Consider the following 27,409-nt stretch of genomic DNA (forward strand, 5'->3'; position numbering starts at 1 on the left):
GTGGCTCTTCCAGACCCAGGAATTGATCTGGGATCTCCTGCATTGCAAATGGATTCTTTTCCAGCTGAACTACCAGGGAAGCTGGAGTCCCAGAGAAGGGAGTTGTAATAGAGACCACTGTCTTCTGGGTGGGTCACAGCCAAGCTTCCTTGGCCCCCTCGCCACCACCCAGGGTACTTTGGAATCTTCTGGGCTTTCTTAGGGAAACGGAACTTCAGGAGCCAATAGATCCAGAGGGCGGCACTCCCTGCCTCTCTGGAACTCTTTTTTCCACAAAAGTGACCAACTGCTCTTGGAGCTTTAACTTGCCCTTGGGAGTCTGAGTCCACCGTGACTTTCAAAAGCCCCTACAACCTGATGGATATCCGGAGTGCAAGCCATCTGTGGGTGAGAAGCAGCTCTTTCTCTTTGGAGATGGCGCATCTTCTGGGAAGCTCACTTCCAACATCTGCTGGCCTCTCACTCAAGCATGCCTGGCCTCCTGGAAACTCAAGGACCTGCAGCCCTGCCACCCTGACCACCGGGGCTGGGACATTGTTCTGTTTTCCACGATCAACTCCCGGAGTCAAGGAGGAAGCAAGAGGCAGGAGGCTGGGCTGTGCAAACAGCAGTGGGCAGAAACTTCTGGAGGAAGCGAAGAGCCTTAGAACAGTGGCCGTGGTGACCTGGACTTCGAACCTGGATTCGGGTGGAACGGCCTAAAGACTCAGAATATGGCTATCTTGGCAGTCTCTTGACCTTGAGAGACGTTAATTGGGGTCTGGAGCCGCCAACCATAAAGGGAGGGCGTCCTCCCTTCAGAGCAAAACCCTGTACTTCTCTCTGATCCCCTAGTCAGCCTGGGCTGCTGACCCAAAGCTCCAGGGCGCCGCCAGCGCACCTGCCGCACTCACCTGCCCCGCCCGCACCCGCCTGACACACCAGCACATGCATCTGCCCGCCCTCCTCGCCGCCGGCCTGCCCTCCAGGGCGTGTCGCCCAGTGGTCAGTCCAGCCCTCGAGAGGCTTCCTCTGTCTCCCGGAGCTGCGGCCAAGGGTCAGGAGGGCCCGAGCCGCGCCTGGAAAATGCGCCCCGCGGCTGCTGGTGAGTGCAATCCCCCACCGGAGGGAGGCGGGAAGGGGGGCCCGGCACGGGAGAGTCGCCCCCTTGCCCTTCCTGGGACCCGCCACGCGGAGCCAGAGGTGGGGGCGGCACGAGGAAGGTCTTCTGTTTGGGGATCAAGGATGCGCAAAGCGAATCCAGCCGCGGCGCGAGTGGGCTGAAGTTTCGTCCGCCCTCCCGCCTGTCCCCGCTTGTCCCCTCCTCGTGCAGGGCGAAGAAAAGGGTGGAACCAGTGACTGTGACGCTTTGCCTGGAAGGCAGGCGGTAGCTGAGGGCAGCTAGAGCGGAACCCAGTGAGCCCTTAGGCGGGAGGTGCTCACGTGCCCCCCGCCCCCCAACCCCGCTCCTGGGCTGGGAGGGGGCTGCCCTAGCTGGTCAGAGGTCCTTGTAACTGCACTTGGGGTCCCTCGGGCTGAAGCTAGGGATCCTGAGCCACAGGTCCAACCGACGAACCCGGGGAATTATGAAAAGTGCAGAAACAGACAGTGTTTTAAGTCACCTGTCTGTGGGTGGCTGGGAAGTGGGGGCTCATTAACAAGGAAGGCCCCATTGTCCCTTTTATGACAGTTCCGGTAGCATCATTTTATAAGACTCCCTACTCTCCACTCCTCACCTCCAAACTACTTGAGCCTGCAGAAGGTTTGGGGAAAAAAGTAGGAAAGACACTATTTCATCTCCTAGCACTCGTTTTCCCAGCAGTGGCCTCTGTGTGCCTTGCCCTCCCGCCTGCCTGTGAATTCAGGCAGTCTGGGGTCCATGTGAATCTCTGGTCCCTGCCACACATTCCCTTTCTAATCGATTTGCTGTTTCTTCGGAAATCTGAGGAATCTGGATTCCTCCCAGAGCATTGCAGCATAGTGGGAAGAAATGAAAAGATCCCAAGCGTTCTCCTGGACTCTGTAGAGGTCAGCCCTCCATCCCTGGGTGGCAGGCGATCTCCTTCCTCCCTGAGAAGCTTATTGTGTGACCACACTGCAGAAAGTCCCACTCACTGCCTTTCTGCTCCATGCCCAACATGAAGGAAAGCCCGGTTTTAAGACTTTTGTTGTATTTGTGTAAAATATCCATGCTTTCTACAAAACCATTTTCCTATGAATAGTACTGCTTTGGGTAACTTGCATGGCTTGTAGGATAAATGCAAGGAGATGCACCTCTTTTCTTGGGGGAAAATATATCTCTTGGGGCACTGACTTTTATTATAGCCTTTTTGGAAGATTTTTTTTCCATTATTTCCACATTATATACTTGGGCTTCCCAGGTGGCGCTAGTGGTAAAGAATCTGCCTGTCAATGCCAGATACAAAGGACACGCAGGTTCAATCCCTAGGTCAGGAAGATCCCCGGGAGGAGGAAATGGCACCCCAGTCTAGCATTCTTGCCAGAAGAATTCCATGGACAGAGGAGCCTGGTGGGCTACAATCCATGGGGTCACAAAAAGTGGGACATGACTGAGCATCTGAGCACAACATATTATTTAGTATATCCTTATCGTGCTGCTGACTTGGTGGGAAATAATTGAATATTATTAGATTGCTTTTCCCCCCACCTACTACTTTTTCGCACGCAGTCCTTGTGATTCATTTGTGAGCTACGTGGTCCTTTCACATCAAGCTTTGAGATCACACCGAGTTTGCATTTATCTGGGTGTGGCTGCCAGAGAGAATACTCAGAAAAGGTCAAAGCTATGCCACTTTTGATCTTGTGAGCTAAGGATCTGGCAATACGTGAAAGTAGTATTTCCCTAGACACTCAGTCAAGGCCCAGGTCTGCCCCGGGTAGGGCTCTAGGAAGGATCTAGGAAGGACACATGGCTCTAGGAAGGACACTCAGACTGAAGAAGGGCAGCTACCTGGAGCAGTCATCCTAATTCCTTAAAAGTAAGGGCGCTGGCATGTGAACTTTGAACCTTGCAAACCTGCTGAGATGCTCAGGTGTGACACTTCCCAGCCCTACTGCCAAAAAGCCTCATCGACAGGACTATGACAGTTGTGGCCACTGGGGCTAGCAGGGCCTGAAGCCTCAAAGCTGCTGAAACCCAAGTCTGGTTCACCCGCCCCTCAGCGCCCCCAGCCTCTCAGGACAAGAAGTGCAGGTGTGGCTGCCCCGGGGGTCCAGGGGATGTGGGTCCCTGTGGGGAGGCTGCCAGTGACAAACAGCATCCTCGTCCACTTGATGTGGAAGGAATCCCTCTCGAGTGTGCTCTTGTGGGTTCAGGATTGGATGGGTGGGGGGATCCTGAGACCCTCCTCACCAGTATCCTGCCTTACTGTGCACCGGCTTTGTCCTCCAGCCTAAGTGGTCAGTGCCAACCTGAAACATCCAAGAATCTGAGGCGGGGGGGCAGGGCAGGGCATATACACATGTGCCCTAACAGAGGGTCTCTGAGGAGGAAGTTCCAACTTCCTACCTGTGCCCAGGATGGCCTTTGCTCTAATGCTCAAGGGTAACTGCTGACGGAAGTGCTCAGGACATGTCTGTGGGCCGATGACAACCTTATTGCCTTATGAGGAAAGGCCAGAGTCGCAGAATCACAGAAGTTCCTGGACTCCGTGCACTTCCTGTCTCCTCTTCCACGTCTGAAGGTGCTGGACCTCTCCTGCTGGGGTAGACCTCCCCCTCCCCGCCCCCTGCACCGGTGCTGGTCTCAGCCAAGTCCTTGAGCCCCCACCTTTCCCAAGAGGAATCCTCAGCCATGCTTCCCACCAAGGCCCCAGGTGCTGGCTCCACCACCTGCCCGTGCCTCATCTTACCGTAAACTGGTCCCAGTGCGTGCTGCGGGTTTGCCCTCCCTCCCCAGGAGGGATCTGGCTGCAGATCGTGGCTCCTCCCAGCCATTGTGGGAAGCCTGGCCTGGGGGTCAGCAGCTGCACCCGTCCCCTGGAGCATAGACTCTTTATAGCCTTCCTAGGAGCCCCTTGAACTCGAAAACGTTCAAATTCCAAGTTCATGATTCTCCACGTGAGGATGTCTGGGCTTTTATTCTCTCTTCATTATCTTCCCCTTCACTGCCACCAGTTTGTCCTTGTTCACCTGGGGACAAAACCATGCCTCCCTTCAGAGCGAAAAGGCATCAGAGAAGTGGCACCCCGCTCCCTTTCAGTCTCCTCCAAACCAAACAGCAACTCTTTGCTCAAAGATCTCACGTGTAACATTGAGAAGATCTGAATAACCTCCGCTTTGCCAGTTTTCTTCAAGTACAACACTTGTTTGTAAATTGACACATGGGACACAGTGAACTATTGTTTTTGAACCTGAGACTGTTGATGCCGAATCCATGTTCCCAGCAGTTGCATCACACGGTTCACTCAGGGCGCATCCAGCAGCCTGTTTGGGACACCCTGTGACCCTCGCACCATCCCAGGTGTGTGGCACAGACCTGCAGGGGAGATGTGGTGGGCAGCGCCGACGGGCTCCTGAGGGTGGCCGTGCAGGCCACACCCAGAAGGCCAAAGATCTGCACAGCGGGCCACTGAAGGAACAGATGGCCAGGGGTCTGGAGGTGGGCCCCGTGGGGGCAGAGGGACAAGCTCATCCCCAGGGTGCAGATGGAGAGGGCAGCGGGTCAGGGCGGCTGGAGCTGAAAACAGACAGGGACAGTTTCTGGGACAGCATGCCGGTTTGCCCTGGCCTCTCACTGTGTTTTCTGTGGCTGGTTTTTCCAGCATGGAGATGTCCCTATGCCAGGGACTGCAATGACCACACTGTCTCAGTCATTTCCAGCAAAAGGCCTTCTCCACATCATGTTCTAACCTTCTCAGAAACTGCATGGTTGGAAAAAAGAGGGAATTGATGTTGAGATTATGCACTTGAAAAAAGGCTAAATGATCCAGGTGAGACAGAGGGGTCCTGTTTCACCAGGTGACTACCTAAGCTAACCAGACAGCGCCCCCCCGCCACCCCGCCCAAGCATCTGCAACACTGACGGATATAACCTACCCCATGTTAGTACAAGTTGGCGGGGGAGGGGGCTGGGCGGAGAAAGGAATCTCTAGGTATGAGGAATGAAGAGGGAGCTGAGATCCAGGGCTCAACATGGCCAGACTGACAGAGGTTTGCATTTCATCATGGCCAGAGAAAGAGGATACCCAGGGCTGGGTTCTGGAGAGGTGGAAAGGGGGCTGGGGAATACCCACTGGTCTCTGCTCAGGGCTCTGGGTGGGGAGTCACCAGCCCTCTGACACAGACTAGGTGTCCAGCCATTCAGTTCACTTCTGACACCCACCACCCACAGGAGGCGCCAGAGCCCAGGGGTTAAGGGCAGTGCCCTCTGCAAGCTGCCCTGTCTTCAGATGCCAGCCACAGGCTTCAGGGGCCACCCACACTTCTGAGCAGATGGCTACAAAACTGAGGGTTCCCGCAACTCCTGGGTGGGGTCTGGGTTCTGTAATTTGCTGAAACGACTCACAGAAACATTGCAAGCACCACTCTATTTGCGATTACAGTTTTATGCTTTGGGATACAGATCAGGAGGACCAGCCACATGCAGGGCTTCCCCGGTAGTGCAGTGGTAAAGAATCTGCCTGTCAATGCAGGAGACACAGGTTCCATCCTTGGGTTGGGAAGATCCCCTGAAGGAGGAAGTGGCAACCCACTCCGGTATTCGTGCCTGGAGAATCCCATGGACAGAAGAGCCTGGCGGGTTACAGCCCTTGGGGTCACAAAGAGTGGGACACAACTGAGCAGCAGGCATGGCCACGAGTAAAGACCTGGAGGGCCCAGGGTGAGAGTCCTGTGCCCACGCCCCTGGGGATTGGGAACGTCCCCTCCTGGCACATCTGTGTGTTCCCTGCCCGGAAACCCCCCAAGTTTCTGAGTTCCAAGTTTCACTGGCTCTTATTACATCACCAGTACATGACTGAACTGGCCTCCTTTCTGTCCCCTCTCCTGGGGGTTGGGAGTGGGTCTGAGGTATGGGCTGGGTCTTTCTCGCATGGCTGGCCACCCTCCCTGGAAACTATCCCAGGACCCACCTCATTAGCATAAATTCTGGTGTGGATAAAAGGGGCCCCATATGAACCGCAGCAGACACTCCAATCAGGAAGTTATCAGGGTTTGAGGAATTCTGTGCCAGGAACTGGGATAAAGATGAGATGTATCCTTTATCATGTGCATGGGTGCAGGCTAAATCACTTTAGTTGTGTCCAACTCTTTGTGACCCCATGGACTGTATCCCACCAGACTCCTCTGTCCATGCAATTCTCCAGACAAGAATACTGGAGTGGGCTGCCATTTCCTCCTCCAGGGGATCTTCCCAACCCAGGGACCGAGCCCCTGTCTCTTAGATCTCCTGCACTGGCATGTGGATTCTTTACCACTAGCACCACCTGGGAAGCCCATTCCTTATTACACTCCAGTGATAAGTCAGCACCTAGGTTCACTACCAGGGAGAGAGAAGAGCCAGGATGGGGGACCTGGGAAGAAAGAGGCCATAGAGATGAAGAGAGGTCTGTGGCGGGGCCCCAGCAGCCTGGCCAGTGGATCCCACCAAGGCCTGGCAGGGGACGTGAGGAATCGGGGAGAGGCCCAGACATCAGAGCCTGTCCTGGGCAAGACATGGGGCAGGAGCAGACTGGGGAGCTGGGGAGGACCAAGGGTTTCATCTGGGACCTGCGAGGCCCTGTGAGGCATCCTGGGTGCTGACAGTTCAGCAAGGGGGCAGTCTTGTCCAGAGCTCGGACGATGGTCTAGTGAGGTCATCTGAGATCCTGTGGAGAGACACAGACAGGGAAAGCCAGCAGAGGACGCTGGGTCTGCCCAGGACGGGGGAACCTCCCACCCTCCGGAGGGTGTGTGCTGTCCAGGGAGGGTGTGGACGGGGCAGGACCGTCCAAGGGGCCTGGGGCTGGCAGCCTAGAGGCTCAGGAGGCCTCGACCAGCACAGCTGCCTGGAGCCGCAGGGGGATGGTGAGGCCTGAAGGCCACTCCAGGGTGCAGTTATTTCCGATGCTTTGCCTGAGAGGGAACAGAGCAAGGCGGTGAGGAGGTGTGGGGTCCGGTGGGTGGGCTCTTGCCCTGCCCTCCCCTCCCCTCCTCTCGTTTTACCCTCTTCCTCCATTCCTTTCTCCCTCTCTTTCCTCCCTCTCTCCCTCCCTCATTCCTTCCATCCATCCATCCATTTGTCCTCTTGTTCTCAGGACTAGACCTAAACACTGATGGGAGACATCCCTGAGTCCCCTTGTGCAGGGTCTTGGGCCACCCCTGGATCTTGGCAGTTTGGGGAATGCTGCATAGTCCTGATCTGTGGACTCTGTACAGAGTAAAATCTAAAAAAATTGTCTGTGTAGGGACAGAGCTGTCCGCCAGGCCTCTGGGAACCTAAGGGTGGGTCAGTGCCTTGTCCCCAGGAGTTGAGAGGAGGATCCTGGAGTCTGTCGACCACACAGATTCTCTCCAGGAATGTCTGTGGAGGCAGTCTGAGCGCAGTTTGGAAAAGAATTTCCAGACACACAGCATTTCAGAAGGGAGTGAATTTATTAAGAGCAAACAGCAGAGATAATGTGGGCGCTGGGAGCTCAGCAGGCTGACAACTCCTGAAAGACCACGGAGAGTCAACAGTTCTCATAGGTCAATAGCCAATTTTTATAGCCTCAAGACAAAGTAACTGCTGGAAGGTAAGCATTAGGTGATTGGTTGGGGTGCTATAGGGTGTTTGGGCTTCGCTGGTAGCTCAGCTGGTAAAGAATCCACCAGTAACACAGGAGACCCCAATTTGATTCCTGGGTTGGGAAGATCCTTCTGGAGAAGGGATAGGCTAGCCACTCCAGTACTCTTGGGCTTCCCTGGTGGCTCAGATGGTAAAGAATCTCCCTGCAATGCAGGAGACCTGAATTCCATCCCTGGGTTGGGAAGATCCCCTGGAGGAGGGCATGGCAACTCACTCCAGTATTCTTGCCTAGAGAATCCCCATGGACAGAGGAACCTGGCGGGCTACAGTCAGTGTGGTCTAAAAGAGTAAGACATGACTGAGCAACTAAGCACAGCACAGTGTGTTTACTGGAGCGGGCATTTTGTCTACCTGGGAGTCAGGAAGCTGGTTAGTAATGATCAGGGGGCTTTGGCAATGGTTACAAAGCGGCTCAGTCAGCTTCAGAGGTGACCTTGATTCTGGGTTCTGCTTCCACTTCCGTGTGATCTGTGCAAAGCCTCGCACCTGCGGCCTGCAGCAGAGCTCAACAACATCCTTTGCCAGGAACCATGGGTGTCCCTCCAGCCTTGTCTGAGGATAATGACAGTCTGGGGACCATTTCCAGTGTCACAGGGGTGACTGTGTGCTCACGGGGACCAGGTACCACCCTCAGCACTGGTGACACAGTAAACAAACCAGGGTGCCTCCGCCACCCTGTGGGTTTCTGTCTGCTTCCAGGAGCTTCCTAAGTCCCATGGGCTCTGGAGGGAAGGGCCTCGTCTGTCCTTAGGCCAGGTGTCAGGGATGCTGGATGAGCCCTTGATGCGAGCCCGTGCGGAAGCTCTGCACAGCAGCAGATGGGAACCTCAGCCCAACCGCCTTCACATCCCAATCCTGTCACCCACTCATGTCACCCGATCCTGTTCCCCTCAGCAGCTGTGCTCAGAAGCCGATGGGCTCCACTGAGTGGCCCCAGGCCCTCGCCAGCCCACCATCCTGAGGAATTCCCCATGGGGCATTCTGCTAAGACTCGGGTGCCATCAGGAAGGCCTGGATGGGGTCAGAAGAGCAGGTGGGGGCACCACATGCATCTTGCCATCTGTCTGTCCACAGGCACCCTGAAGGCAGTGTTCTTCATCTTCGCCTCCCTGTGTGCCTGGTACTCCGGGTACCTGCTGGCAGAACTCATCCCAGACGTGCACCTGTCCAGCACCATCTACAGCATCCAGAGCATTGGCAAGAAGCCCATCCTCAAAGGTGGGTACCACGGTGGGGTCAAGGCAAGGACTTGCATCCCTGCTGCAGCGGTGAGACTGGGCTGAGGTCTCTACTGCCATTTATGTTGATGAGAAAGAGGAGGAGGAGGAAGAGGAAGAATCCTCTCCCATAGTTCCCACTCCATTGCCCTGCTCACACCCCATGAGACCCCAAGCAAGCCATGATGTTAGGAAAGCAAGCTTTATATGCGGGATGCATTAAAAATTCACACTGGAACTGGGGATGAAGTGAAATTACAAAATATCCGCTAAAAATTACATTGGAAAATGTGTGGGACCCTGAAGTCATCATCTGTACCTTTCTCCACAATCTCATTGTAAATAGGTAGCTGATATATTTTTAACAGAAATAAATGATACAAAATTAATTTTCACACGTATAAAGAGCCAGGTAGTGATTTTTAAATGTTATAAAAAACCATTCCTTTTCAAACTTGATTACCTTTTGTGGCCAGAAAGAAAAAAAAAAGAACTTTTTAGATATTGACTGTGACTGAAGTGTTTTTATTTTAAGTAGGATTTTTCACAGTGAATTTGCTTGTAATCAGATGTATTTTATTGCCTGTGGATTATGGATGAGGCCAGTACCTTGGGGGAGACCCTGTGTGTTCAAGGAATGGATCTGCTCTCAAAGGGTGGACTTTCTCATTTTCTCCAATGTTACACAAAATGGGAAGTCTGTTCTAGGTGAGGGCTTGCCTCCAGGAGCTGCCTGTAAGCTGATCTTTTTATACGGGCTCATTCATGTGGTTTCTGATTCCCACCAGGGGAGCGGGGAGGCCCTGTCACCCTCCCTCGTGACAAAGCATGTCGAGTTATTGGGAACCGAAGGTGGTGCTGAAAGCCAGCAGCTGTGTCCTGGATCCTACTGGCTTGGAGCCTCAGCTCTGGGGGAACTCAGGACTGCTCAGGAGTCTGGTGGACCCAGAGTGTGGAGGTGGTACCTTATGATTCGTAGTTTAATGCTCACATGTGTTGACTTAAAAAATATTCACAACCTAAAAGTTGAGAGTTATGTTTTATTCGGTGGGAAATTTTAGGACTTCAGGTCCAGGAGACAGCATCTCAAGTAGCTCTGAGAGAGAAACTCTGAGGAGGCAAGGGGAGGAGTCAGGTTATATAGAAGTTTTGCAACAAAAGGCAGGTAGTCTGAACATCAAAAGATGATCGTTAATTAAAGAGAACCAGATATCCCAAGTTAAGGAATTTAGCACTTTTCTATGTATGGGAAGATGCAAAAGTCTAGGTGTACTGAAATCATCTCCTTTCATATGTATCTCAGCTCTCTGGGACCAGTATCCTGTTTTGTGTCCAGAGTTCCTCAGAGCTCACCGTGGGAAGTGGCTGCATTCTGAAGTGGCTGCTAGATGGCAGGTGTTCTTTCCTTCCTGAGTTCCCTCAGGGCTCACTGGCTTTCGTAGGAGGGCTGCAGTCGCTGATGACTGTGACATCCTTGCTTACTGATATGGCAGGACATATTCCATTTCCTACATGAATAAAAGATTAAAAGGGGACAGCATCATCCATGGCATCAGGCTGGCTTTGCGGCCACACTTAGTCTGTGCTGTTATCCACAGTGTGGCCGGGGAATGGATGCTCCCCAGGGACAGGTGCCCGCTTCAGAGCCCCTCTGTGCCTGGCAGACAGGCGGGTAGAGGATGCTTTCCTGGCCTCAGGACCAGTTTCAAGGACGGAACACAACTCCTGCAGGCCTCAGGGCCCTGGAATCCTCTGTTACTTTGGGCTCCGCACAGAGTTTGACCTACATTCCTCAGTCCCCGAGGCTACGGGCCAGCATGAGTGACACACCCACTCAGAATCAGCAGCAAAGGAAGGTCACATTGAGGTGTGAGGTCAGAGCTGGGCGCTGAGCAAAACGAGCCCTGGAAACTGAGGCTCTGAGCACTGAAACCCTATGGCCACAGCCCCGGAGTGAGACCATCTACATCCACCACCGTGGGCTGTCACCCCTTCCTCCTGGCTTGGCTTTTCCCACTTCATTACCTATTCTCTTAAAATGGCCCATTTCTTGACACAGCTGTGGAGGCCCTTGATCATGGCTTTGGAAGTCCACAAAGTTGAGCCTTCCCTTTGTAGATCCAGCTCTGCCTGGGCTCACACCATCTGTCAGTAGATTGGGTGTAGCCTCTCCACCACTTTGCACGCACGGGCAAGTCCTGCTGACTCGGCTCATTTTCTAGAGCCAGTCTCCTCCTGCTCAGGAACCTGGGCAGTGGTTGGAATCTGCCTGGAGAGCAGGTCTTCATCCTCTGGCCTCCCTGCCTCCCCCTGCTGCAGCCAGCACAGCACATAGTGGTAACACACTGTTTGGAAAAAGGAAATTAGAGACAGAATTAAAGATGGGACCAGGGGACTCATGACCTCTAGGATCAAGGGCCCTGCTGACTGATTCCACATCACTTTTTTTGCGCTCTTAGTATGCAGAAGTATCTGGTTTTTAGATAACATAAGGTTCCCATGCCCCCAGTCAAGTCCCAGAGTTAGTGCTCTTCTCTGTACTCTTATGTTACCTCCTAGTACCGAGGGCATCACACAGCCAGGGGCAGCAATCTTCACAGGAACATCGGAAGACCCATCAGTGTTTCTGCAAGCAGTGTTCTAAACTTGCGCTGACCCAGAGTTCCAAGGTCCACACCATGTTCCTCCTTAGCTCAGCAGGCATGACGAGCCCAACTAATCAGCCCGATGTACTTTTTCTTTAGATTATATTTAGTTGCTATATCTCACTCTTATTCTTTTCCCATGGTGTTCTTCTCATGACTTAGCCAGAGTGACAGGTGGCTGACTATTAACCCCTGCACTTCCCCCTTTTTGTTTTTGTAGCAAAAGATATGCCTATTCATGACTTCTTTCTTCATTAGTTCTCGGAGGACTTTTCGCCTCTGAAGACTAAACAGAGAATTATAGTGAAACAACAAAGCATAGTAATGTTTTAATGAGACCACGTCTGATACCTTTGATCCACTCAAGAGGACTCAATGATTTAAGGCCCTCTGCTATTCCTTGAAGTGCATCTGTTCCTGGTAGTAGTCTAAGAGAAGCATGCTGCATGCCAATGATTTTTGCTTGTTTAATATCTAGAGTAAGTTTGTCAGCCATATAGCCCTGCAAGTGTCGTCTAATATTTTCCCAGGTATGTTCAGATTGATTATATTCCTGGGGGGGTGGGGGGGTCACACAGAGAGTAGTAATGTTCCAGTCACACTTTAAATGCATTTGTAATTTAAGATTTTGCACTTTTTCCCCTAAGAGTAGCAATGCAGGATGTAGGTTCCTTTCTACATCCACCAACCTGCTGTTAATCTCCTCATCTATATGAGTTTGGGCTCCCCAAGCGGAAGTGGCATTTTTATGCCACTCCTGCACAAAGGTGGTGGTTTGTACCATCTGATGGAGGGCTATTCCCGCCACTGCCGCTGTGGTGGTGATGGCAATTATGCCCATTATGGCGGCAATAAGGAGCCCAGTGAAACACTTGGATCTTTTCAAAATGGTATTTAGTACTGTGAGTAAAGTGTGCATGTCAGGGGAGAGTTCCCAAGGCCTGTTTCAAGTTACTGGCAGCCAGACTCCTACACATCTGTGCAACATCACATAGGAATGGTTAGAGTTGAATCAAGCAGGTATATAGTTTGCAATCCTGGCAGGTTAGGTTCCTTTCTGTCTTGTTAATAGTTATAGTGCCAATCATAATCACATCTGGATCCCAAACACAAGTTTGAGTATAAAACGTCCAGTTTGTTGATGTATTGAATGACAGAGTCTAAACTGTGGAATGAGAATAATTTGCATCCCAAATTCGCTATTTCTTCAGGCTTATGGCCAACTTCCATAGTTATGATTGAGCCCTACCTGATTCGAGCTGTGGCTGTGGTGAAGACATGCCACTGCCCTGCCAGATGATGGGATATTCTCAGTGTGTAGTAATAGTAGTGTGATTGTACTCACATACATGCCAATGCAACTTCTTATAAGGACTGCAGGATGAGTTATGGTGTAAGCAATTAGAGACTGTATACCCCTTCGGGGACCAGTCCCAGACGATTCCGTAGGAACCATTGAGTAAGATCACCCCCTCAGTCCCGCAACAGTTATCTCAATCTATTCGGTCTTTTCGATTGGCCCATAAGCATCTGTTCTCACATGGGTCTATCTGATGTGGTAGAGTATTTTGATTAGTTTCTTGATATCCAAAGCTCAACCCAGAAAGCAAATACAGTTGAGCCTTAGTGTGATTTCTGTTTAAAGAATTTACAGAAAGCCACGCCTGCATTGATAGATTAAGACAGCCCTGGTCAGCACCCAGGCAAAGAGGCCAAGGGTCAAAACCCAAAGTACTATTGTAGGGTGTCCCCTTTTCCTTTTTATGAAGGGCAAACGCTTCTCTTCTGGACCAGGGATCCAGGAGGATTCATTAACATAAACAGGGATAGATCCTTCACCCCAATTAACAGGCCTTAGCAATCGAGGAATTAGGTACATAGGCTCAATAGGTATAATTCTTTGCTTCTGCCAAAGTCAGGGGTATACTCACTGCGATGGTTATCAGGGCAAACATAGCCATGATCAGGTTGCCTGGAGTCACTGATTGTTTCTGCTCGGTTTTACTCTACCACCTGGAATCCACACAGGTTCTAGACCTTCTCCTGGGGAGATACAAGCAAACGCTCTTCCCCATGTAATTAACTTCCCCGGTGACAGCATTGTTAGTGGATCTGCCACCAAATCACAGCCTTAGTTGTATTTGTGGATGTAGCCTGAAAAGGTCGCTCAGCTGCAGTTTCCATAGTTTGTGCTGAAATATTCAAAAATTGAGAGTAAACAAAGCGTTATTCAGTATTGTTTAATGTCCTGTGGCATCTCCCCCTTTTTTTGTTTTTGTATCATATGTTTAAGTGATTGATTAGCCCTCTCCACTATGGCCTGTCCTTGTGGATCATAGGGAATGCCTATAGAATGTTTTATAGACCAAATTTTAAGAAATTGTTGGAATGCTCTACTGGTTTAAGCAGGGCCGTTATTAGTTTTTATAGTTTTTGGTAGTTTTATAACAGCAAAACAAGCATATAAATGTCTTTGTACATGTTTTGTAGGCTCACCAGATTGAGTAAGTAGTCCATATAAATTGAGAGAATGTATCAATAGTTACATGTATGCAAGAGAGCTTACCGAAGGAAGATATATGAGTTACATCCGTTATAACTATGGGTTTCGTATGGAACTATAGACCATCATTTTATCAGTGGCTCAGTCACACATTTGATAATGTAAGGGACACGTTTTGAAACAAGCAATATAGTTAGCAGCAATAGTAAAATCATAAGTAAGAACTTAAGTCAAGAACTTTCATTAGGTATAGCTCAGTAACATCTCTAGGTCATCTGACTTAGTTTGTTAAATGACTATGGCCTGTTGTTAATTTGCTGGTTGTAGATCCTGGAGCATCTGACCCTCATTCAAAGACTGGTTACTGAGATAATCTTTCGAAACAAACTTAGAGTGTCGTTTTACATAACTTAATTAAACCTCTTAGCAGTATAACATAACCGCAAGGAACCAGCCTACCAGGCTCATCTGTCCATGAATTCTCCAGGCAAGAGTACTAGAGTGGGTTGCCATTTCCTTCTCCAGGGGATCTTCCCAGCCTAGGGATTGAACCCAGGTCTCCCGCATTGCAGGCAGACCTCTATCATCTGAGCCACCAGGGAAGTGCCCTTAGTAAATACAGATCTTAATTAACAAAACGAGAACTGAAGAGTCAGTGAAACAGATGTCATAGGCCTGCCATCAGTTGGGTGGATATTTCTTTTAGAAACCCTAAGTATACTCTGAGATTTTTGTAAATGTCTGGAGACATTCCTTTTCACCTCGATGAGGCTGTTCACAACCCAAATGTCTCCAGTTTCTGGAGGGACAAGGTAAAGAGAAAAGAGAAAATGTGTTAATTTTACCCACAGGTGTAAATCACTAAATTGTTTTAAACCATCAGTGACTTGAGAACAGCTTTTTTATATCTGAAAACAAAAATTATAAGCCAGTAATATGTCAGACAAAAAGTCATGAGAATGGTAGGCATATGTAGCAGTCTGTTCAGTCTCACGTAACTAATCCCTTCGTTCTGTGGCCCTTGCCTGACGACCAAGGACATCAGTAAAAACGATAGTCTGCAAGAAGTTTGTGAAGTTTTTTGCCAATGTCTATATGACCTGTCCTGCAAAGTGGATGACCCAATCACTGGACATTTTAGAAAACACATTTTAACATTTTTTTTTTTTTTTTCTATTGTGAGATATCAGCCCTGAAGCCAGGAAAGGCTTTAGCTTATGAAATAAAAGTGAGGTTTGAAAGGGACCCAGGAAAAGCCAAGTGGCCGTCTTGGACTTCCCATAGCCCTGTTTGGTTTATAACCATTGTTTATCCTTTTTAAATTTCCTGATGAGGGGTTAATTTTGTAGAAGCAGAATGATCTTTGTCCATGTGTGCGATAGTCTCCATAGATCACTGTGGAATAACACTCATTCATTTTATCAAAGTAACAAAAGATTTTATAAGCAAGTATGTACTTTGGCCACCTCATGCGAAGAGTTGACTCATTGGAAAAGACTCTGATGCTGGGAGGGATTGGGGGCAGGAGGAAAAGGGGACGACAGAGGATGAGATGGCTGGATGGCATCACCGACTCGATGGATGTGAGTTTGAGTGAACTCCAGGAGTTGGTGATGGACAGGGAGGCCTGGCGTGCTGCGATTCATGGGGTCGCAAAGAGTCGGACACGACTGAGCGACTGAACTGAACTGATGAATCACTTAAAGACAAAGAAATTTATATAATCTATATATAAATTTATATATCAAAAGCCGCATTCCAAACTCTGTTCTTTTAACAGGAAGAGAAAACCAAATTCCAGCTTGGTACCAGCTTATATTCACTGTGAAATAATAGTTTTTTTACTTAGTCAAAGTAACAATAAGACTTCAAAGGCAGTTTAATGTCTTAAGAAAATGTACCATGCACAAAACTCTTTTTTCACTTGCTACAAACCTTTTTTACATCTTTTTGTATTTATCACTTCATTTATCTATTTAGCAAATAACCACCTTTAAGTTTAGGCTCACTTCTTTTTTAATAGACTGTACTTTTATTTTTCATACCTTTTTTATTAAAAATATAAATCTCATTTTCCTTAAACCATGAACTGTCTTTTATCTTAGCATTTTGTAGATTGGTGAACATAAATACCAGTTTTAATTTTTTTTTTAACAGAGAACATCTCAGGATGGCAGTAAACATATTTATTAATAATCCAAAATCTCTAGTTTCTCTGTTAGTGTTCAGTAATTAATGTTTCAAAATCTTAATTTGTTTGGAAATGACCTAGCTATTTAATAAACTGTTATCATTTAGTTAGCACAACCCTAGAAATTTAAGTTACCCCAGTCCTCAGATTATTTTAGATAGACATTTCTAAAATATAATTATTTTTAGTAGAGTTTATCTAAAAGTTTTCATCTCATATATATTTGTATGTGTGTGTTATTTTTGAAGTTTCTTCACTCGAGTTACTTTACTTGTCGACAAATTTAGTTTGCATTAAGCCTAGGCACAATCAAAGTATTACACAATGTTGATGGCTCAAGACATAATTAGCTTAACAAACAAAACATTAATGTTAGATAGTTAATATTGAATATTTCTCAGTTCATGTGAACCTGAAATTAAATGGAGCTCATTTATAAATTAACCTCATATTATCCTAAAACAAAGACACACACTGAGATACAGATAAATTTAGACAGACAGACAGATTTCACAGTTTTCCTCTTGAAATTTAAAATGTCTCTTTACCTCTTCTTTTTTTTTCTTGGTTTGAGTGCTACCAATTTGTTCATGGCTGGAGTCCCAGATAGAGTGGGCTGTGTATCCCAAGGACATGATAAGAGTTAACCAGGTTTCTTCCCAGGCCCATTTTTGTTTCTCAGGCAGAATTGGAGCTCCAAAAAAGTATTTTAACAAGTCAACTTTTTCTTAACTGTACATGCAAGAAGAACCGGTTTTGCAGTTTCAAAAAAGATTTTAACCAGTTTTCTCTGGAGTCTGAAGCATATCCTGGCCATTCAGTGTCAAAAATGTCATCTCTCTTTTTTGTAGTCATAGTTTCATAGCTAAAAAAGAAACCAAAGCGTGTTCAAATGGGCTCTAATGACAGGTGGCCTGACTGATAAGATGTTGTTCCAGCAGGGATTGTCTCTCTGGAGCAGTGAGGTCTTCTCTTAAAGAAAGCCTGTCCTTTAACCTCTATTTTCTCCCAGGCTCTTAATGTAGAGTCACCTCACCTGTTCTATAGCCTGATCTTCCCTAAGCACTTGATCTTGAGTTCTCCCCCGATTTCCACTGCCTATCAGTTGATCTGAAGAGGTGGGGATCTACCTGACTTGGTCATGAGCTGCCTTTGTCAAACAGGAACCCTCAGCTAGTCCCTGCGCGATTCCCATGGTGAAAGGAGAATTTACTCCATAATTCTGAACAGCTTGCTTACGTTCCTTTAATATTTTGAATCTGCTTGTGTATAGCCTCACCCCACTAGGATTATTAGGATCTGTCCCAGGAGCTATCCGTTAATCTATTGTCAATGGAAATGCCATAGCCATAACCTCCAAATCACCCCTCCTGTCGAGGCTGCTGCGAAACCTTTCTGGAGGGGTGACAGAACTGCTGTCTGTCCTAAAGAAGCAAAAGCTTGAGCCGCTCCAACAGTTAAGAGGGGGAAGAAGAGGAGGCCGAGCAAATTCCTTTCTTAAACAAAGGCACAGAAGAAACTGCAGCTGGTTCGACCCCCGCGGGCTCTGTATACTCAGGTCCTCCCTCTGATGGGGTTTCACATTCATCCTCACTCCCTTCTGAGCTTTTAGGGGTTGGAAGAGGTTCCAAAGCGGATTTTATCAGTGTCCAAGTTGACCAGATAGATGCAGGCAAGGGCGCTCCCTTGCAAAGAAGTTTCTCTAATTCACTACCTACCTTCTCCCATGTTCCTTAATCTAAAGGAGGGAACCGCCAGCAACGTTTCTCAAAGGTTTGTAAAAGCTTCAATAGCCGGCCCTCACTGATTTTTGTCCCCTCCTCCACCCCGCCGCCCCACCTCTTTCAAAAGCTGCCTTACAAGGTAATACGGTGGGTATTGTTCCGACCTTTTTGAATTTCCCGTGCTTAACCCCGGTTTCAATGCCTGAGAGAGTGTTACTGCAAAGGGGGATTTCCAGATGCCTCACCCCACTCTTCCTCGAGACCCTGCTACGATTGTTCAACTTTAGCTTCCTTCTCGGCGATCCTTCACTTTTGAGCCCCACGTTGGGCACCACTTGCTGCAGCCAGAGCAGCAGGTAGGGATTGAAAGTGGTTAACGCACAGTTTGGAAAAAGGAAACTAGAGACAGAATTAAAGTTTTTTAATTAATTTATTCATTTTAATTGGAGGCTAATTACTTTACAATATTGTAGTGGTTTCTGCCATACATTGACTCGAATCAGCCATGGGTGTAGATGTGTTCCCCATCCTGAACCCCCCTCCCGCCTCTCTCCCCATCCCATCCCTCCCCTTAAGGTCATCCCAGTGCACCAGCCCTGAGCACCCTGTCTCATGCATCGAACCTGGACTGGTGATCTGTTTCACATATGATAATTTACATGTTTCAATGCTATTCTCTCAAATCATCCTACCCTTGCCTTCTCCCAGAGTCCAGAAGACTGTTCTACACATCTGTGTCTCTTTTGCTGTCTCGTGTATAGGGTCATCGTTACCATCTTTTTAAATTCCATTTATATGTGTTAGTATACTGTATTGGTGTTTTAAAGATGAGACCAGGGGACTGATGACCTCTAGAATCAAGAGCCCTGCTGACTGATTTCACGTTGCTTTTATTGAGCTCTTGGCATGCAGAAAGTATCTGGTTTTTAGATAACATAATGTTCCTATGCCCCAGTCACATCCCAGAGTTAATGCTCTTCTCTGTACTTTTATGTTACCTTCTAGTACCAAGGGCATCACACAGCTGGGGGTCAGCAATCTTTGCAGGAACATCGGAAGAACCATCAGTGTGCACACAAGCTTTCTGAACTTGCGCTGACCCAGAGTTCCAAGGTCCACACCATGCTCCTCCTTAGCTTAGCAAAGCATGACAACCCCAGCTAATCAGCCTGATGTACTTTTTGTTTAGATTATACTTAGATGCTATATCTGGCTTTTATTCTTTACCTGTGCTGTTCTTCACGTGGCATAGCCAGATCGACAGGTAACTGACTATTAACCCTTGCATCCCCCTTCTCATATTTCACGGGGATATTAGGACTTCGTGGAAGGTTCTGTGCTCGCCTCCAGGACAAGACAGACACACAGTCTCCCTCCTCCTGAGGGGTAAGGCTTCCCACATCTCTCCTCCTTGACCCACTCCTTCATTTCCTCCCTGTTGGGCTGTCCCCCAGCAGGCCTACAAGCCCTGCACTCGCCCAGTTTCAAGACCCAAGAAAGCACCCAGAGTCAGCAACACAGACATCATTGGTTTAATGGATGGGCGGCTCACACATTGGAGGCAGGGTCCTGGGGCAACACCCACACTCCCTGTGCTGCCAAGGGAGCAGGTCCTGGTGGCAGGGGGAGGTTATCAGTTACAGGGGACACTGAACCAGGTGGGCTCATCGGTTACCAGGGAAACCAGCAGAGGGGCAGGCCCCTCACTGCCCTTTTAATAACAACTATCACTAGGTGGGCCTGGGACAAGTGTCGTAGGAAGGAAGGTCAGGCAGGTGAGTGGATGGATGTGAGGCAAGCACAGGTGGAGCCAGGGAGGGACAGAGAGCAGGAGGACAACCATCTTCAGCGGTCAGAACCTCTGGACTAGGAGGAAAGGTGACCTGCCATAGACCAGGCCACGCTCATTTAATTAACTAATTAATTTTTTTTTAAGTATTGGGAAAAAATACAGTGTTGCCTTAGTTTCTGCTATACAGCAAAGTGAATCAGTCACATATATACATATATCCCTTCCTTGAATTCTACTGAGTAGAGTTCCCTGTGCTCTACACTTGGTTCTCATTAATTATCTATCTCATGCACGTGTTTGTGCTCCATCCCTCAGTCGTGTCTAACTCTTTGCCACCCTATGGATGTAGCCCACCAGGTTCCTCTATCCATAAAATTTTCCAGGCAAGGATACTGGAGCCAGTTCCCATTTCCTTCTCCAGGGGATCTTCCTGACCCAGAAACCAAACCTGAGTCTCCTACATTGGCAGGTGGATTCTTTACACTGCAACACCAGGGAAGCCCATTTTATATATTCAGTTCAGTTCAGTTCAGTTCAGTTGCTCAGTCCTGTCTGACTCTTTGTGACCCCATGGACTGCAGCATGCCAGGCTTCCCTGTCCATCACTAACTCCTGGAGATTGCTCAAACCCATGTCCATTGAGTCAGTGATGCCATCCAACCATCTCATCCTCTGTCATCCCCTTCTCCTCCTGCCTTCAATCTTTCCCAGCATCAGGGTCTTTTCCAATGAGTCGGTTCTTCACATCAGGTGGCCAAAGAACTGGAGTTTCAGCTTCAGCATCAGCCTTCCAATGAATATTCAGGACTGATTTCCTTGAGGATTGACTAGTTTATCCCCTTGAAGCCCAAGGGACCCTCAAGAGTCTTTTCCAACACCACAGTTCAAAAGCATCAATACTTCAGCGCTCAGCTTTCTTTATAGTCAAACTCTCATATCCATACATGACTACTGGAAAGACTATAACTTTGACTAGATGGGCCTTTATCAGCAAAGTAATGCCTCTGCTTTTTAATAAGCTGCCTAGGTTGGTCATAGCTTTTCTTCAAAGGAGCAAGCGTCTTTCAATTTCACGCCTGCAGTCACCATCTGCAGTGATTTTGGAGCCCCCCAAAATAAAGTCTTTCACTGCTTCCATTGTTTCCCTATCTATTTCCCATGAAGTGATGGGACCGGCTGTCATGATCTTTGTTTTTTGAATGTTGAGTTTTAAGCCAGCTTTTTCACTCTCCTCTTTCACTTTCATCAAGAGGCTCTTTAGTTCTTCTTCACTTTCTGCCATAAAGGTGGTGTCATCTGCATATCTGAGGTTATTGCTATTTCTCCCAGCAATCTTGATTCCAGCTTGTGCTTCATCCAGCCCAGCGTTTCTCATGATATACTCTGCATAGAAGTTAAATAAGCAGGGTGACAATATACAGCCTTGAGGTACTCCTTTCCCAAATTGGAATCAGTCTGTTGTTCCATGTCCAGTTCTAACTGTTGCTTCCTGACCTGCATACAGATTTCTCAGGAGGCAGGTCAGGTGGTCTGGTATTCCCATCTCTTTTAGATTTTCCACAGTTTGTTGTGATCCACACAGTCAAAGGCTTTGGTGTAGTCACTAAAGCAGAAATAGATGTTTTTCTGGAACTCTCTTGCTTTTTCAATGATCCAGTGAATGTTGGCAATTTGATCTCTGGTTCCTCTGCCTTTTCTAAATCCATCTTGAACATCTGGAAGTTCACAGTTCACATACTGTTGATACCTGGCTTGGAGAATTTTGAGTATACTTTGCTAGTGTGTGAGATGAGTACAGTTGTGCAGTAATTTGAACATTCTTTGGAATTGGAGTGAAAACTGACCTTTTCCAGTCCTGTGGCCACAGCTGAGTTTTCCAAATATGCTGGCACATTGAGTGCAGCACTTTAACAGCATCATCTTTTAGGACCTGAAATAGCTCACCTGGAATTCCGTCACCTCCACTAGCTTTGTTTGTAGTGATGGTTCCTAAGGCCCACTTGACTTTACATTCTAGGATGTCTGGCTCCAGGTGTGTGATCACACTATCATGGTTATCTGGGTCATGAAGATCTTTTTTGTACAGTTCTTCTGTGTATTCTTGGCACCTCTTCTTAATATCTTCTGCTTCTGTCAGGTCCATACCATTTCTGTCCTTTATTGAGCCCATCTTTGTGGGAAATGTTCCCTTGGTATCTCTAATTTTCTTCAAGAGATCTCTAGTCTTGCCCATTCTATTATTTTCTCCTATTTCTTTGCATCAATCACTGAAGGAGGCTTTCTTATCTCTCCTTGCCTTTCTTTGGAACTTTGCATTCAGGTGGGTATATCTTTCTTTTTCTCCTTTGCCTTTAGCTTCTCTTCTTTTCTCAGCTATTTGATACATACATTATTAATGTGTATCTTATACACAGTAGTGTATATATGTCAATCCTAATCTCCTAATCCGTCCTATCCCCCACTTTCCTCCTTGCTCTCTCATTTTATTTCTCCCTGTATCCCCACTTCCCTCTCCGACATCACCCACCGTCCCCCAGCCCTCTGATGCATCTAATGACACCCTTCTGTTGAACACCTGTCTTGCAGGTGTGCATTTCGGTGCTGCAAGGACCTGGTTCTTGGTGTCACTCAGCGCCATGCCGGAGGCCCTGTCTGGCTGTGGGTGCCTCCCCTCTGACGCTGCTCAGGCTGCATGGTGCCTGGGGCTTGAGTCCTGGCATTTTCCTCTTTCTCTTTTGGGAGTGGGGGACAGCTCCCCGTTGCCTTCAGCTTGTCACCACACAGATGCTGTGTAGCAGACATCCCCACAGGTCTCCTCGTGGATATGGCTAAAACTTTTTTTGGTATTTACATACCCAGGAGTGGAACCACAGCGCAACCGTCAGTTCAGGTGACTCAGTCGAGCCTGACAGCTTTCCAGAACTGGCTCCTGTCTCCCGCCATCCTCAGCAACACACGCAGTTCCCAGCTTTCCAAGTTTCCCAGTGGGGCAGGCACAAAGTGGCAAGTTGCCACTGTAACTAGCATTTCTCAGGCTTCCAATGACCTTTGGAACATCAAGCCCAATTGAGACAACTACAGTCATCCCTCCTATCTGTGGGAGATTGATTCCAGGACCTCTGCAGATGCCAAAATGCACAGGTGCTCAGGTGCCTTATATAAAATGGCGCAATTTCTGCATGTTACCCACCCACACCCTCCATTATACTTCATCTCTTTTTCTTTCAATTTTATTGCGATATAATTGATATACAGGCAGATTCTTTACCAGCTGAGCTAGCAGGGAATCCCATAATTGATATACAGCACTGGATACGTTTGGAGGCTTCTCTGGTGGTCAGTAGTAAAAAATCCACCCGGCAATGCAAGAGACATGGGTTCAGTCCCTGGGTCAGGAAGATCCCCTGGAGAAGGGCATGGCAACCCACTCCAGCATCCTTGCCTGGATAATCCCATGGACAGAGGAGCCTGGCAGGCTACAGTCCATGGGGTCACAAAGAGTCGGACATGACTGAGCGACTAAACAACCAAGTTTAAGTTTAAGGTGTGCAGCATGACTTACATACATCATGTGATGGTTTGCACAAGTTAGTAAATATTCACCATCTCATTTAAACACAAAGTTAAAAATATAGAAAAAAAAATTGTGATGAATAGAAAAAAAAATTGTGATGAGAACTCTGAGGATTTGCTGTCTTAACAACCCTCCTACATACTTTAAATTATGGCTAGGTTACATACAATGCCTAGTACAATGTAAATGACATGTCAATAGTTGTAAATACAATGTAAATGCTATGTAAAGCATTGCCTGCCAGGTGCAAATTCAAGTTTTGCTTTTCGGGTCTTTCAGGAATTTTTTAAAATCTTTTCAGTTCCTGGTTGGTCGAGTCCAAGATGTGGAATCCACGGAGAGAGGAAGGAGGGCTGTCCTTATTTTTCTTTCTGACGGGCAAGAGGAGGACCAAGGGCCAGTTGAGGGGAGGAACTCCAACTCCCTGGTGCCCAAGCACACTAGGCCGTTGTGCAGCTGTGCTTCTCAGAGAACTGCCAGCTCCCGCTTTCCTTCCACCTGCTCTCAGCTGGCAGCCTGCTGCTCCTGCCTCGCATGCAGGGGCACGCAGAGGCCAGACCTGGGGCTCAAGAGCCTGTTGCTGCCAGAGCCGAGAAAAGAAGGGCGTGGAGTGACTGCCCGCTGGCTCAGTGACACAGCTTATTTCTAGGAGAAATAAACTTCATATATATATATATATATATATATTTAATATATATGTATGAAAGTGAAAGTGAAAGTGTTAGGTACTGTTTGTGACCCCAGGGACTGTAGCCTGCCAGGCTCCTCTGTTCAAGGGATTCCCCAGGTAAAAATTCTGAAGTGGGTTGCCATTTCCTTCTTCAGGGTATCTTCCCAACCCAGGGATCAAACTCAGGCCTCCCATACTACAGGCAGATTCTTTACCATCTGGGCCACCAAGGAAGCCCATAAATATGTATATATAATACATATTAAATATAATATATAGTGTGTATGTTATATAAAAACATTATATAATATACACACTATATTATATTAGTATATTAATAAAGTATATTAATACTTTAATATATTTATATACCATACTTTAATATACTATAATTTAATATACTATATATAGTATATATAATATATTTGATGTATTTAACATATTTAATATATATAATATAATATACTTAATATACTATATAATTTAATATACTATACTAATATAATATAATATACTTTAATATAGTATTATACTTTAATAAACTATAATGATAAAGTATATTAATATTACTATATATATGACTCCACTGGTAGAAGTATATATTAATAGATACATATATTAATAGATACTATATATTAATATGCATTAATATGTTATATATTAATGTATGGTGTATATAATACATATTAATTATTATAATGTATAAGTATACAGGTATACTGTAGTTCATGGGGTCACAAAGAGTCCAATATGACTTAGCAACTGAACAACAAATATGCATATATATACATATATATATATATATGTGTGTGTGTGTGTGTGTGAAGTGAAAGTCGCTCAGTCATGTCTGACTCTTTGCAACCCCACAGACTATACAGTCCATGGGATTCTCCAGGCCAGAATACTGGAGTGGGTAGCCTATTCCTTCTCCAGGGGATCTTCCCAACCCAGGAATCGAACCAGTGTCTCCTGCATTGCAGGCAGATTCTTTACCAACTGAGCTATCAGGGAAGTCCCATATATATATATATAATATATATGTATATGACTGAAGCACTTTGTCATGCACCTGAAACTAACACAACATTGTAAATCAACTATGAGCTGCTGCTGCTGCTGCTGCTAAGTCGCTTCAGTCATGTCCGACTCTGTGCGACCCCATAGACAGCAGCCCACCAGGCTCCCCCGTCCCTGGGATTCTCCAGGCAAGAACACTGGAGTGGGTTGCCATTTCCTTCTCCAATGCATGAAAGTGAAAAGTGAAAGTGAAGTCACTCAATCGTGTCCGACTGTTAGTGAACCCATGAACTGTAGCCTACGAGGCTCCTCTGTCCATGGGATTTCCCAGGCAAGAGTACTGGAGTGAGGTGCCATTGAGCTATTCTTCCATAAAAAGGAAACCACTCACTGCTATTTTCTCAACATAAAAAATGTATTTGAATCTTATTGGAATCATATTAAATACATAAAACTGCATTTGATATGTTTGCAGGCACAGCCCTTAGCTGAATCATAAAAACACAGGTTATTTTTTAAGTCTTCCCAACATTTTTGCAAAACGGGCTCTCTTGCCTTATGGCCTTCTCCTTCCCTGTTACTCAGAAGTTGCATTCCTCACCTGGGTTTAACTTCTCTCTGCTTTCTGGGTTGCGTCACGGAATCTCTTACGGAGCAGGCCTGCTCAGGAGACAGCTGCTGCTGCTGCTGCTAAGTCACTTCAGTCATGTCCGACTCTGTGCGACCCCATGGATGGCTGTCTACAAGGCTCCTCCGTCCCTGGGATTCTCCAGGCAAGAACACTGGAGTGGGCACAGGGTTAACGGCTGAGAGCATGGTTGGTTACACCCAGGACGTTGTTGGTAACCATGGACCCTCAGAAGCAGCGTGGATGATGCTTTGCCCAGGTTCTGGAACACAGGCTGCCTCTTTCACCCTGTGGGAATATTTGTCCCACTTATTTGTGATGTTACCAGGCCCTGTTTGCTTCTGTTTTTCCAGCTGGCTTAAAAATAGAGTAAAATATCATTTCTGGTTCCATGCTCTGCCTCCCATCCTAATCTGCTCTCATTCTGTCTCCAAACTGCCACTTCCACTGGGGGTCAGGAGGTACAGTGTCCCCATGACCTTGAGATATTTTAAGCAACACTGGGGTTGGGCCGTATTAGACCTTCCATCTTGCTGGTCACACCAGAGCTGTCTGCATGCCCAGCACTCAGTGAGGACAAGAGGGTTATGTCACCAGGGCACCCGACAGCATGGTGATGATGGCAGAGGGCCTGGGAATGTTGCCTTTCTCCACGAGCAGGGGGCTGGTACGGTGAATCTCAAAGAAGTCCTGTCAAGAACAGCAGGGTCCACTGAGCAAGTCTGTGTCCTCGGGAAGAGAAATGCAGGCAGGATGCGTGTGGATCCCACTTTAGGAGTGTTCTCTCTAGACTGAGTACAGAGCTTCCTTGACTTATCTTTCTGAGGCCTGTGCTGGGTCTTCGTTGCTGCTCGTGAGCTTTCTCTAGTTGCAGCAAGTGGGGGCCTCGTATTGCAGTGACTGCTCTCCTTGCGGAGCACAGGCTCTAGGCATGCAAGCTTCAGTAACTGTGGCTTGTGGGTTCAGTAGTTGTGGCTACTCCGTGAATGTAGGATCTTCCCGGAGGAGGGATCAAATCCGAGTCCCCTACATTGGCAGACTGATTCTTAACCACTGGACAACCAGGGATGTCCTGCTTCCTTGATTTATAACAGAGTTGCATCTCAATAAACCTGTCATAAGTTGAAAATATCACAGGTCAAAAATGCATTTAATACACCTGAACATCCTAGCTTAGCCAAGTTTACCTTAACTGGGCACAGAACATGTACATTAGCCGACAGGTGGGCAAACTCATCTATCACAAAGTCTATTTATAATTGTGTTGATTATCTCCTTTAATTTGCTGAAAACAAAAAAAAAGAATGGCTGTCCACATACCGGTTATTCATCCACGTGATCATGTGGTTGACTGGGAGGAGCTGTGACTGCCACTGTCCAGCATTACAGAGGCGCTGGACCACACAGCACTAGGTGGGAGAGGATGGTTGTTGTTGTTCAGTCACTAAGTCATGTCCACTTTCTGTGACCCCATGGACTGCAGCATGCCAGGTTCCTATGTCCTTTACTATCTCCCAGAGTTTGCTCAAATGCATGTCCATTGAGTCGGCAATGCTACCTAACCATCTCATCCTCTATCGTCCCCTTTTCCTCCTGCCCTCAACCTTTCCCAGCATCAGGGTCTTTTCCAGTAAGTCAGCTCTTCACATCATGTGGCCAAAGTATTAGAGCTTTAGCAAGAGT

General features: G+C 47.5%; 1 protein-coding gene across 1 annotated transcript in view; it reads left to right on the forward strand.

Annotated features, from left to right (window-relative positions):
- The window catches only part of FAM3B (FAM3 metabolism regulating signaling molecule B), a 92,862-nt gene that overhangs the window by 33,283 nt on the left and 32,170 nt on the right, over window positions 1-27,409 (forward strand). The window contains exons 3-4 of the mRNA XM_068969397.1: window positions 835-1,084; window positions 8,840-8,983. Of these exons, the coding sequence (XP_068825498.1) occupies window positions 835-1,084; window positions 8,840-8,983 (394 nt within the window). The remainder of the gene's footprint in view (window positions 1-834; window positions 1,085-8,839; window positions 8,984-27,409) is intronic.

Source organism: Capricornis sumatraensis, chromosome 1 (assembly GCF_032405125.1).
Source record: "Capricornis sumatraensis isolate serow.1 chromosome 1, serow.2, whole genome shotgun sequence".
Classification (NCBI taxonomy): domain Eukaryota; kingdom Metazoa; phylum Chordata; class Mammalia; order Artiodactyla; family Bovidae; genus Capricornis; species Capricornis sumatraensis.